Below are 14346 nucleotides of genomic sequence, written 5' to 3' on the forward strand. Positions count from 1 at the left end.
CCAACAGGGTACATGGTGGTGCCACCATAATGCGCTGGCTACCGTGCTGGATATGAGGTGCAAAAAAGTCCATGGTCATCGTCAGTGCAAAAAGTGACACCGCATAGTGCACGGTGGAAAATGCACCTAGGAATGCGTCCTTATCCAAGAGATGGAGAATGAGCTGGACTGGAGTGCGACGACGAGAAAGTGGGCGAAAGATCAAGGCACCGTGGACACAATGCACTATGCAAGGCGCCCTTCCCCAATTGGCTCACTCTTTGGGAAAAAAATTGAAAATGGAGGTCAAAACCAACAGGGGACCATCACAAAGGCCAAAACATGTGAGACTCCTTTTAGTCGCCTCTTATGACAGGCAGGAATACCTGGGCCTATTCTAATCCCGGGACTCGCAGGGGGTTATGGACAATGTCTCATGGATTGGTTTGGAGAGTGCTGTTCCCCATTAAAGCAGCCATGGGTGACCCACCTCCTCTCTCAGAAATTATCCTGATGATCTCCCACACAATGGAACTTTTGGTGGAACGATTAATGGTTTTCAGCAACTGTTGTCATGACCTCTTCTTGCTCTCTTGAATAATTCTGCAACACTTTGCCCTCAACACCCAAAAGGCTGCAAGATTCTCTGCAGTTGACCAACACATGAACCTACACAGAGCCGCATGCCTGGTCCTGAATGCAGAGTGGCATTCGGCACTCCACCAAGGGACAAGTTGCCTCTTCTGTTGTCCCATGGACTGTGGAATGGATGCTGCAGTGGCGTGGTGGGTCACTTGGTAATATGATCCACCCATGCCTCGACATTTGCACAATGTTCAAACTGGGCCAACTGTCTACAAAGTGTCCCGTTGACTCTACCGAGCATCCATCGCAGCAGTTTCCTTTAGGGTTCCACACCATCTGGCAGGTGAATCCAGATCGGGAAGTGATCACTTCCGTGCAAGTCATCAACCAATTCCCATTGAGCAATGAGAGCAAGATTGGGACAGCGAAGTGAGAAATTAATGGCAGAATGACCCAGTTGCTGTGCAGGAGTGAGTGCTCTGTCCTGCATTTACCAAGTATGTACATGATGACCTGAGTAGCCTCTCAACTGCTCTACCCCTGGGGCAGGTAGTTACAGAGCACCTAGGCACACTTGTCCATTAAAATCACCACAGAGGATGAAGGGGCAGGGGAGCTGTGTGACAAGGTCCATTAGGGCCTCTTCATCAAGTGCATCATGTGGGGGCAAGTAAAGGGAAAATTGTCAATGAATGACACACATGCACTGATACAGCAACTGCTTGTGAAGTCTGTCTTAAGTGAGAGGCGATGAAAGGTAGTCAGTACTAATGAAAATACCTATGCCTCCTCTAGCTATCTCTCCACTCAGCTCATCCTTTTTGTGGAGTACATAGCCTCGTAGCTCAGGAGTGTATGATTAATGGAAATGATTCTACAGGAGACACAGACACAGTTGTCTACCCTGAGAAGAGAGAGTTCCTCCGCAAGCATCCTGAACCCCTGAAAGTTCCACTGTACGATGGGAGCCATTTCATAGATGTTGTTTTAATTTACCCCTTTCTTTGCACTGTGGAAGTGAAACACATGTAGAGTGAGGGAGAGTGGAGAGGCTGTCTGGACCCAAGGCATCTAACTCCACTAACTCTATCATGTCCTCATCAGTCAGACGTGAAAGAATGACATCTGATGGCACTCTGAACAGCTTTTGACCCAAATGTCTTGAACCTTTCCCTGCACCCTGTCCCTTCAAGAATGAGGGGAAATAGGGCACTGGATGATATCTGCGTCGAGGTGTTGACCTTAGGAACAGGTTACTGGACCATGGAAGCATAAAATGGTAAAGATGGGAGGTTTCGTCGCCTTGTATTCCTTTTTGGCTTCAGCATAGGGGATGTGCTTGGTGACTTAGTTCCTGAATTTTTCGTTCCTCTGCAAAAACAGGGCACACTCGGCTCCAGACTGGGTGGCTCCCAGAGCAGTTAACGCAGACTGCTGGAGATGGACAGTCAATCCCAGCTTCATGGGCTGCCTTTCCACATTTCCCACAGGTCACTTCACCCCTGAAACTCATCATTGTGTGACCAAAACACTGGCATTTGCAGCACCGCATTGGGTTAGGTACGAAAGGCCTAACTCTACATCGAAGGAAACCTGCCATGATGTGGTCAGGTAATGCTGGAGAATTAAAGGTCACAATGAAGGTGGCAATCTTCTCAATTTCTCCATTATTCCTATGCATCCTTTGATCTATGTCCACTATCCCCTGTAATGCCTATTCCTGTTTAAGTTCAGCTATGTCAATATCCAGAATGTCACAGCATGTGACCACACCCTTGCTAGAGTTAAGGGAGTATGCAGTTCAACAGTTACATCATATTCATCCAATTTTTTTTTTTTTTTGTCTTCGTAAGTCATTCCACCTGCTTTCCCCTGATAGTCTATCAGTAGGGAACCATTCCACAGCCGCTTCATAGACTTCATGCTTTCGGCAAGTCCTTCCAACCCTCTAAGAATATAGAAGGGGGACACTTTTTCAAACGTCCCCTCCTTCCTCTTTACGACCAAAAACACATTTTGATTTATGACTCCTTGAGCCCTGTTACTATAATTCAACTTATGCAAGTTACCAGGAGGTCCAGCCTCCCTCATTTGTTTGGAGGATTGGGTGTGAATACTCCCAGGCAGTACACCCTTCCCACTGGGAGGAGAAAAAGATGATTTCAAGGGTTCCATGAGCTGCTACGGAAAGAACGATCCACTCAGATGGGGCCCCGTGTGCCTCAATAAGCCTTATATAAGTGGGGTGCAGCTGGTTCCCAGAGGTTGCCTGCTAACGACTGTTCCACCTAAACGGCCATGCATCAGCTTGCAGCACACCTTGAGGCTGAGAGCGCTTTTATGGAGGATTTTACCAAACGTGTGATATGGGAGGTCAAACCAAGATCCCATTCCCTGCAACACACAACATTCCACTGCCGCACCATACAGTGGTCGCTGAAGCATTCCCAGAGCTTACGGTAACAGGAGACGGGCAGCGCTTACCAATCCCCAGCCCAGGAACCCCAGAGTCGCCAAGCCCGTACTCAGCAAATGAATGCTGATACCCTGAGGGCTATTTCCTAATGGTACACTTATCTTGGAAGGGGAAAAAAAAACAACTAGATAACTCATTTTAGAGTAAAAAATGTGAGTTTTGTGAGGAAGGATCACAACAGCGTGGATATCTTCCCCCAAGCACCCACTCGTGGAGTTTGCAGTTTGCATTAAATTTATCATGAGCTGATAATCTAAAACTTTTTAGAATAAAAATACTGCCATCAGATGGCACTTATGGAATAATAAGTTCTTTTATGGATGCTTCCAACATGGTCAAGTTCCAAAGGGTTAGACTGGTATCTTCTGAAGTTACACAGGAAGCAACTGCATGAGGTGGTGATTAATGATTGCTTCAAGTTTTTCCAAAACAGCTTGTATGACCATTATTACACTGAGGTTTCAAGATTGAATATTTTCAGGAGAGCAACCATAACTGCTTCTTTCTATAAATACAGTTCTACATTTTACTTGAGTTGAGGATGATCCCTTAGACTGGTGACATTGTCACTTCATGCTGCAGTGGAAAATATCAGGCTATGGTGCAGAATTTTTGACTTGCCAGGCCACTTTCCACCCCCACACATTAAGGTCAGTTGTCCACCTCAGCATTCAACTTACAGAACTCTAAAATTTCAACAAATGGTATATTTTACAAGTTCAGACGGCTTTGCAGAGAATGCTTTCGAATAGCTGCCTTTTTGTCACAATGCTCAGAGTGAGATAGATCCATGCAAGGAAATTATTTCTTGAGTGTGCAGCGGCCACCTCCAATCAAATAGCACACAAGAGGGTAAAAGAGCAGAAAGAGCAATCACAGATGGTGACTTACTGTGCTGAGACAAATGAATTGACCACAATCATCTGTCTGTTGTCTGACTCAGTCCCTAGGGTAGGTGTGCAAAGAATTCCAAATACATTACGTATACTGAACTATCCTTGGCATAGAAATGGGTGGGGACCTACCTTTATCATTTCCATGGTACCCCTTACGATAAATACTTGAAAGCTGGCAGAAAAAAACTTGGTAAACAGCAACACTATGTGGGCCATAGATTGGAACAACAACAATAACTGCTCCAAGTTCAGTACAAGAAGTACAAACATGTAACAGGCCCTAACCGTTGTTCCACCCACATAACCAATGAGGTGGTCATTTATGTAAAAAATGTTAGCTGCTTCATGCAAATAATAGCATCCAAAATGTGTTTGCTGTCTAAGCACACCAAAGGGTCTACATCTACATCCATACTCCACAAGCCATCATACAGTGTGTGGCGGAGTGTACCCTGTACCACAACTAGTCATTTTGTTTTCTGTTCCACTCACAGATAGAGCGAGGAAAAAAAAATGACTATCTATATGCCTCTGTACAAGCCCTAATTTCTCTGATCTTCATGGTCCCTACGCAAAATGTATGTTGGCAGCAATAGTATCATTCTGCAGTGTTCTCTAAAATTTCTCAGTAGTGTTCTTCGAAATGAAGATCATCTTCCCTCCAGGGATTCCCACTTGAGCTCCTGAAGCATATCCGTAACACTGCATGCTGATCAAACCTACCGTTAACAAATCTAGCAGCTCGCCTATGAATTGCTTCAATGTCTATCAGTCCAACCCGGTGCAGATCCCAAACACTTCAGCAGTACTCAAGATAGGTTACACTAGCATCCTCTATGCTGTCTCCTTTAAAGAAGAACCACACTTTCCTAAAATTCTCCCAATAAACTGAAGTCAGCCATTCACCTTCCCTACCACAATCCTGAAGTGCTCATTTCACTTCATATCGCTCTGAAATGTTACACCCAGATACTTGAACAACATGTGTTAAGTAGGACGATACTGATGCTGTATCCGAACATTATGTTTTTGTTTTTCCTACTCATCTGCATTAACTTACATTTTTCTACATTAAGAGCCAGCTGCCATTTATCACACAAACTAGAAATTTTTTTCTAGGTCATCTTGTATCAACCTACAGTCACTTATCTTCAACACCTCCCTGTACACCACAGCATCATCAGCTAACAACCAGACTGCTGCCCACCCTATCTGCCACATCACTTATGTATACAGAAAATAGCAACAGTCCTATCACACTCCCCTGGGGCACTCCTGATGTTATCCCTGTCTCCAATGAACACTCATTGTTGAGGACAATGTATTTGGTTCTATTACTTAAGAAATCTTCAAGCCAGTCACATATCTGGGAGCCTACTCTGTATTCACATACCTCTGTTAACCATCTGCAGTTGGTACCATGTCTCATGCTTTTCAGAAATCTAGAAATATGGAATTAGCCTGTTGCCTTTCATCCATAGTCTTTCCTGCAACTCTATAATACAAAAATCTACACTTTTTGAAGATGCCTCAGACTTCTGTAAATTAAAGCAGGAGACCTTGGCAAAAGAAACCACCTTAACCATTAAAATTATTCTTTATTACTGTTTACAAACGACCAGTCATTTCCAGTCAGCACAATTATTTTCAGTTCTTTTATAATTAATTTTTTTTACATGCTCATTCTGACAAAGACACTAGAAAATGACCCTCCTAGCTCAAACTGTGTAAAGATTAATATGTGAGGAATATGAATATGGACACAGCCTTTTGGACAAGGTGCTGCGTGCTTTTAAATTTTTTAAATATTTACCAATGACAAACATTTATAATATGCTGAGTTTTATCTACTTGACATCTTGTGCATGAGGTTCAGCATAAAATGAACATGTTTTACAACAACAAAAATGTTTAAGACCTGAAGATGAGAGCTAAGACTGGTTAAACCTGTTGTCTTTAATTAAAAAATTGTGTGATCTTTGTGTTTGCACACTAAGGTAATCTCATACAGAAAATTTATGCAGTGATGCATAAATAAAGCAAGGTTTCTACCACCTCTGTGTCCCAAGTAGTTATGCTAACAATCTCACTCTCATAAAAGAATGATGTTTCACTGCCAAACTAGCCGTTGCCCAGGAACTCTGCCTGAGTTTGCCAAGTCTGCCCCTAGTCATTACAGGCCAAAGTCAACTGGGGGCGATTTAAAGACCTCTGACTAATAACTCATATGGTACCTATCTCTATGCCCCCACTTCATTTCATATGTACATTTCCACCACACACTGTATTGGCAGAATTGAAAGTAACAGACTTAACATTTTAATACTTCTAACAATGTGATTAGCGAGAGCAATGTTAATAACCCTGTGCAAGTATGCTAGTTCCTCACTTGAAATTTAACTGTGTTTCAAGTTTATTTCTACGTGATAAAAGTGTAATGCTTACAGAGCCTCCTCAGAAAACAAAGTAAATTTTATTCTGAAGATAATTATTGGTTCCCTTAATGAAAAAAAAAAAGACATCCAGTTTATTACAATTCTGTTTGAACTGAAAATCAACTCTCCAAGAATGTTGGCACTATTAGTGAAGCAGAATTCACAGGACAGTGTAGGCGAAACCTCCTGTGGATGCTAACCACAGCTAGCTTTATCATTAGAATATTGTTGAGTCATCAGTAGTGAAATACTCTAACTTGTCAATTCCACATACTTCAATTCCTTGATGTGTAATGGGATAATATTTTGAGTCAAACCAGTTAAGGTATAAAAATATTTTTTAGTCAAAAATGACTTGTCATCAAAGCTGTATATGTTAATTCACAAATCTATGCACACCTAATTAAGAAGTTAATTCTTCAACTGGCCTAACAGGATCTACAAGCTAATGATAGTTGTGGATGACAATATGAACTTCCTCAAAAAGAAAGGTAGAGTCAGTTCTGTAAACACCAGACTGTGCCTGGAGCAGCAAGATCTGAATACATCTAACAACTCAAACTACCTGCGTAAACTTTAAAGCGTACATTTTCAATAGACTTCAACAAAAGGCTACTTATGTTATTGACAAAACACAAGTTTTCAAACCCTATTTGACAGTTATTCTGACAGCAAACACCTATTCCCAGCAAAAATGCTTAAAATCCACTAACTTGTTCATGACTAAATAATTACTGAATAGCAGAACAGCTGACAACAGTATACTACACAAATGCTTCAAGTTCAGTGTTATAACTAAACGTAGTGAAATAAATGCACAAATAAATACAAGGCATTGAAAATCATGAATATTGTTTGTTAAATAGTATTCAGCATTGTATAACTGGTCCAGACATATAAATTTGGGTTTTGTAAGCTGCTCCAGTAAATGGCTGAATGGTTCCCACACAGACCGTGGGCAGTATACCTCTTCCTTGGCCATTGCTAAGATTTGTACAATGAAGTAAACTGGAACATTGGGATTGTTATATTCTGACACTGATCCTGGAATTTCTTAGTTAAAAATTTTATGATTTTTCTCTTGAAAAGTTCTTTATATGTTTTCCGTAACTTTATAACATTGACAGAGGCCTCACCAAGTAAAAATAAAATATGAAAGTGGGGAGTAGTTTTTGTACTATGTACATTATCCCTGAAGACAGGCAAAGTATCAGCAGTACAAAGAAATTTCTCCACTTTGTTTCTAAGTCAGTACTACTGTATGATCAACAACAAATGTGTTCACACTGTAGTTTATCTAAACATCCATAATTAAATTTCATTAGGTAATATACTCATTAAGTACCTTAAACTGAAGGCAATGGCAAGGTCTACTGTGCAACATGAAAAGGTCTTCCATGAAAATGAAACAAGGAAACTTTTTTTAAAGACTAAATGAAATTTTCTCAGCAAGACAATCCACAATTACTTTGTTCATTATTAAGTCATAGACTTAACATTTCAATTGTGGAATAAACGGGTAAACATAAAGCAGTCACATTATGAGACCAATAAGAGCAGGCCTACATGAAGATAGGGGTGTTTTTGACTACAGGGCAATGAGAAATTCAGATACAATGAGACTGCATTTCTTCTGATAAAACCAAACACTGTTCCCACAGAGTGTTACCACAAATTTCACAAAACAAATCAGGAAAGGTAGCATGTGCTTAGAAACAACACTGTGTAAAATAAAAACTAAACTTCCTAATGTGAGGTCATTATACACAAGACCCCTGCATTAACATATTTAGCTGATTGCAAGTCAAAGTATCATTACAACAAAAACAGGTGGCAACGTAAGCATAAAAGCTTTCATGATATTCCATATATTTTAAAACTGTCAAAGTAACAATGAATAATAATGACTGCTACAGTAAGAACATTGTTCTATCAAATCCTTAAGCAATGTCCATGGAACATATTTTCTTCTATGTACATGACATCTCTGCAATAAGCATTTCCCAAAGCTAAGTTTCACTATTTCTTGTTTGCACTCCTTAAGGTGGTACTTTGAATACTTTTCTGTTACCACTGATAACTTGGGTCACACAATAGTGTATGTGACTTATCTATAGCTGATACATTATAGTGAATTTGCTCTAATTTTGGAACGTTCAATTAACCATAGTACTACTATTCACGCAGTCCACGCTGACGGTTAGCAAAGCAGCTGATGGTAGTGATTGTAAATGCCTTCACAATTGCTCGTATTGCCCACTGCGTCAAGCTACAGCTTTAATTACACCAGTAATTCTAGCAATGTAGCATACTCCAGATACCTAAACAAACCAACAGCTGTTGAACTTTATATCTCAGACAGAAAACTAAACTGCAAAAGAACTTTTCAGGCAACACATACATTTATGCAATAGTCATAGTTGGTTCCCCTCCACTGCCACCTTGTGGAAATGTTGCTTGCAGTGACAGTTACCTGCAGTATAACCAGAGTTCTACTTTAGGTTGTGAAATGACAATGTACGTTCATGAAGCCAACAAATATGAATGCAAAATTTTTGTTAAAATATTTATTTTAGTGTAGCCCGATGTCTACGTTCACACAGTATGATTACACTGAGTTTTCAAAGTCTGTATTAGTTCATAGACACATTTCCATACTAATACTTTTGGGCGTATCACACATACATTGTATGTATGCTCTGATATATACTAGGAGTGGAGGGGGGGGGGGGGTGGGGGCTAACATCACTGACGTTTCTATCTCCGCTTCCTTCCTTACGTAGGCTGCATGATAAAATTAACCAAAGGTATTTATGTACTCTAAAAATTTACTGTACCCTTCGAAATAAATCCACTGTACCCTTAGAAATAAATGCTCTCTCTGATGTCTGTCTTCACATGTCGATATAGATGTCGGAACCTTCTTATGGCTGTCATTTTTACTATGCTTTGACACTTTTCCTCAAGGAAGCAACCTATTTCAGAGAGAGAAAGAGAGATGGTATGTTGGGCCACTGTCATTGGATGGATATACTGCATGCACACACTATTACACTATTTTCTGTCTATTACATCTGTATGTATTACATTCCATGCCTCGAGTATGTGCACGTGGCTGAGCATAATTTAATATCAATTTGTTTCTTATTCTTCCTTAATTTACCAGTGTCATTTTTAATTTCATTAGTACTGTGTGTTCAGCTGTATGCATAATTGTAAGCACAGTACTGTGTAAATGTCTTATGTTTTGTAAGTTTTCTTGATAAATCGTGTATCAGCGTCTTGGCATCACCAATGCTACAATGGGAAGCATCATACTTTACTTACATTATATGTACTTAGCATGCATCAAAATACTCAGATCATTATGTAATACAGATGTTTGGAATATACCTCACAGTTTTAGTTTCTATGGTGGAAAGTATTAAACACAGCATGAATGTAGACATCAGGCTACATTACAGATCAGTGTTACCACAACCTTTATTCCATATTAAAATCACATCCAAGCGATCACCTTCCAACATAACTTACTCAGGCTGCATTAAAAATTAATGTCACCAAATCCAAGATTTCGGGTGGGGGGAAGATTGTGTACACTATCATACTTTCGCCAATGAGTCATTTACACTGACATATGCATATACATAGTTATTTAATGAGGATAGGGCAAGTACAAATACCTCCTATTACACATCTCATGCTGTAAGTGGAAAGATGCCAAGTAACTTGACAAGTATTAGCAGGGTGCAGTCAATAACACAGAACACAGACGAAGTATGACACACATAACGAAATAAGTTGATCGCAATCATTGCACAAAGCAATTTAACACGATTGCACTTGCTGCCCTGATACGAACTGAGTAATAAGATATCATTACACACGCACACCAGCTTCAAGCTACTGCAAATGTAAATCCATAAAACTTCTGCCTATTGCAAAGGAATAATATGTGATCAAGAACGTGTATATTGAAGCCTAACAGGTAATGGTTTCTATAAACGAGAAAATTATCAAGACGCTGCAAACCTATCATGCAAGATAATTTGTCCACGCATAATTTATTCTCTTTATCTGGACCTAATTATTTCAGAATGATTTTGTTAAAGTATTTATTAAAACACACACACACACACACACACACACACACACACACACACACACACACACACACACACACAAAACTACGTAACTGTTTCCATTCTACAAGGTAACACTAACCAACGCGCACATTTTTTCTAGATCTGATGCAAAGTGAAACCATAACTAACCATCTCTCAAGATGTTCAGTTGTAGAATTCGAGCACACGGAATGGTTTATGTAAGGTATGGTAACTAAATCAGTTAATCATACAAATGTGTCATGTGACATTATGACGGTTTCTGTAACAAAGGCAGAAAAAATTCTAACCTAACATACGTTTCCCGTGTGTTATTCGCCCAAATTAACATATAATTTCATCCTCTAGGAGTACATATGGGTTTCACATAGTTGACAGCTAAACACTTCCGTAACTAGAACTGGAACCTAACAGGAAAAGCTACCTTCTCGAGAATTTGAATACTGCATATATTTGTAAAGAGAAATATGAAACAACTGGGACGCACTATTTGTGTGTATACGCACATCATAATCTGACAATAGCATTTAAAATCGAACACTTGGAAATTATTTACGACTACTAATTTTTTTGTCCACCGAAGAAAAAACAGAAATAATTAGTTTGGAAAAACTTAAAAACAGTCAACACTGTCACCTGAAATTACATAACTAGTGAATTAAAGAATAACGTGAGCGCTCACGGAAAAATACGTAAACTACGGAAAAAACAATCGCAGGCAAATTATTTTTGACATCCTACCTTATTTTCTTTGCCATCGGGCATTTTGATTACTTTTGCTCACCACTACCCAACTTAATAGTTACAATTTCCAAAATGTCAATTGGAATCACTGAACAGAACTACATCACAGACAATTACTTCAAAAACAGCAGCGTATCTGCGATGAGATGGCCTCTGCCCTTCAACAAATTTCAAGCTTCGACATGTGATGCGCTCTTCCGTGTCAGAGGTGAATATCTGTGAAGCGTATTAAAGTAGCACTATTTTTAGCACTTTTCAAGTAATTAGTATTCTTTCATGTAATCTCAAATACTCGTATTCTTATTTTAAAATGATAATCCATGGCCTAAAAAGGTTTTCATGAAAAATATATTAAGTAGGACGGGGCATTATCGCAGTTTTGGTGAAATCGGTTATTCCCACATAGTTTTATTATCAAAACTGTGGGTCAAGTACGATCAGTAGGTATGTATGCTACAACGTATATAATACAATATTTAAATGAGAACAATTTATCCTTAGGAATATAGATTTGAAAACGACGTGAACCTCTCACAAGAGGTACCTGTAACTTTATGAGTGGATCCAGAAATTTCCCAAGTTTCATTGCATGCAAGCATTTTTTTTTTTTTGGACTTCCTTGCGCAAGAGCCATGCTAATAACCTCTACATTGTTCATATTTTAGTATGTATACCGCCGAAGCGAGCACTGAATAAATGCTAGTCACAGTTCCTGTTTTGATTGATTGATTGATTTTTTTATTGGTCCAGTCTTATCATATAGCACAAAGTGGACAAATGATACTCTACAGTTCAAAGAAAAGTTGCAATAATGCATAGTATTCGTACATAGTAGGCAAATTAAAAGTAGGTATCTATTTTTAAATTTTAATTTTTAGCAACTTTTTTGTCACATATTCAGAAATTATTTTACGCCCTGGAAACAGCGCTTTATTAGAAACGCCATTAATTTAATTTTAAATATTGGATATGTAACAATTTTAATTTTCTCTGGTATCTTATTGTGTAGTATTACACGAATGCCAATTACGTTTCTTTGACAGGCTATTGTTATGTGATAATTCGGTGTATGTTTGATTTCTCTCTGGTACGATAGATGTGTAGATCTTCGTTCTGTAGTAGTTTGCTTGTTTTCAATAGGTAGTCTCTAGTAAAAAAGTTTCGTAAATGAATAAACTTGGAACATTCAGAACACCAAACTCAGTAAAATGAGATCTACAGGACTTCATCTTTTTAAGGCCACGAATTCTTTTTACAGTTATTTTTGTGCATTCTAAAAACATTTATGCTGTGAATTGAGTATCCCCAGAAAATGATCCCATGTTGAAGCAGTAAGTGGAAATGCGCATTGTATCCCTCCAGTACTCTCGTTTTACTTGTTGTAGACTTTAATATTCTTAGACCATGGCACGTGGATGAGAGTTACGTAGATAAATATGTGCGTCCTACCTTAAGTCTTGCTGAACCTACAGACCCATAACATTTGTGACACATTTTGCAAGGGATTATTTTTTTAATCGTGCTTGAATAGACATTTGATTAGCTGAAGGAAATAAATGAGAGTTCACGCACACAACTCTTTCATTATTTACAATGAGCTTGATTTTATTGAACCACTCAGAAACGCTTGTCATGGAACTTACTACCGTTGACTTCAAAGGACCTGGGCTTGTTCCAGTAAGCAATATGCTGGTGTTATTGGCAAATAGAATATTTTTTGGGGGACTCGTATATTCAACAAATTCGTACACAAAACTCAAGAACAGTAGTTGACCTGAGCATGATCCCTGCAGTACACCACATTTTACTGGTAATTCGATAGAAAGGAAGAAGTTATTTCTTGTTTTTTCCTTAGTATTGAATTCATACTGATGTAATACCTTCTGCTTGCAGTTTTTTTAGGAAGGAAGAAAAAAAGAAATGAGCAGAATAAAACCATATGTCCAAATTAATTTGTAAGGTGAATTTAAACTAACTCATTCAACATCATTACAATCTGTCATACAGAATGATCTATGGAACATGTAAGCAAATAACTAATAACTGTGTGCTACACCTCTTACTCCTCGTCTTTCTAATTTTTCGAGTAGAATGTTATGGCTCAGGACGTTGAAGGCTTTTGACAGTGCAGCTAATTTATGTTGATCAAGGGATTTTAAAGGACAGTCTAAGAATTAAACTGACAACTTAAAAACTGGCCATGCCATGGAGGAATTTCGGAATAGGGATTTCAAAGTGGCAATGGAACGATTTGGGACCACTAGTCAACATTCTCCCCTTTGAAAGCTAGTATTGTTGAACAGTTGAACAGGATGATCAACTCTGGGTGTGAAAGCAACTGAATCTTCAAGGGTCATATTGATAGCTAAACGTTTTACCACAAGTCATCGACGAGTATGATCACAATAGCCATCATACAATTAAGAAGAAACCTATTGCTGTTCATGATAATGGGCCTATAACTACAGCATACAATCATATTAAGGTGATGCATTCACACAAGCAAAAGTTCAACATAGGGGATTCGAAAAGTATTTCTAAATACAAAACTGCATTTGAGAAGGCCTACCTACCAAACTAGTCAACGGAAATATTTACAGCTTTCAAGGGACAAAGTGCAGCACTCAAGCTCAACAACTTACATCTTAAAGGACAGTGATGGCCAAGAAACTGCAGAGAGTTCTTACACAGAGTAAGACATGTTCCTCAAAGAGTGGGTCATAAAAGTCAAGAGACCACGGCATTAGTGAAATGGCTCGGCTTCCCATCATGGCACAACAGATGGGTGAATGCTTGCAGTTTTTTATATTATAAGACATGGAAACCTCAAACCAAATAGTAGCACAGCATGGGTGCTAGGAAATGCATAACACAGGTGAGGATGGTGTTCTCGAGAACATATCAGTCAAATTTCATATCCTTGGATATAATTTTTGTCGACCTGGAGCGAAGCTGAAAAAGTGTTTAGCTTGTGGCGATAAGGGAATTAACATCCTAGATGACACATGGAAGGACCATGATATCACTTATGCTACAAATAAAGCTCGTCACACTGCAAACTGGATATTATATGATAAAGCTTGACAGGTGTGCCAAAGAAAGGACAT

The 14346-nt window shown here is 39.0% G+C and overlaps 1 protein-coding gene across 3 annotated transcripts in view; it reads right to left on the reverse strand.

Moving 5' to 3' along the window:
- Positions 1-11399, reverse strand: part of LOC126248179 (adiponectin receptor protein) — a 72412-nt gene extending 61013 nt beyond the window's left edge. Inside the window, exon 1 of one of the 3 annotated variants that reach the window (XM_049948950.1) lies at positions 11237-11399. In XM_049948950.1, coding sequence (XP_049804907.1) covers positions 11237-11260 — 24 coding nt within the window. In that variant the 5' untranslated portion in view covers positions 11261-11399. Of the gene's footprint in view, positions 1-9764; positions 9886-10645; positions 10667-11236 lie in introns of those variants that run through there. The other 2 variants (XM_049948951.1, XM_049948952.1) reach the window with 2 other exon arrangements.
- Positions 11400-14346: the final 2947 nt, after the last annotated feature.

The sequence above is a fragment of the Schistocerca nitens genome, chromosome 3 (genome assembly GCF_023898315.1).
Source record: "Schistocerca nitens isolate TAMUIC-IGC-003100 chromosome 3, iqSchNite1.1, whole genome shotgun sequence".
NCBI classification, from domain to species: Eukaryota; Metazoa; Arthropoda; class Insecta; order Orthoptera; family Acrididae; genus Schistocerca; species Schistocerca nitens.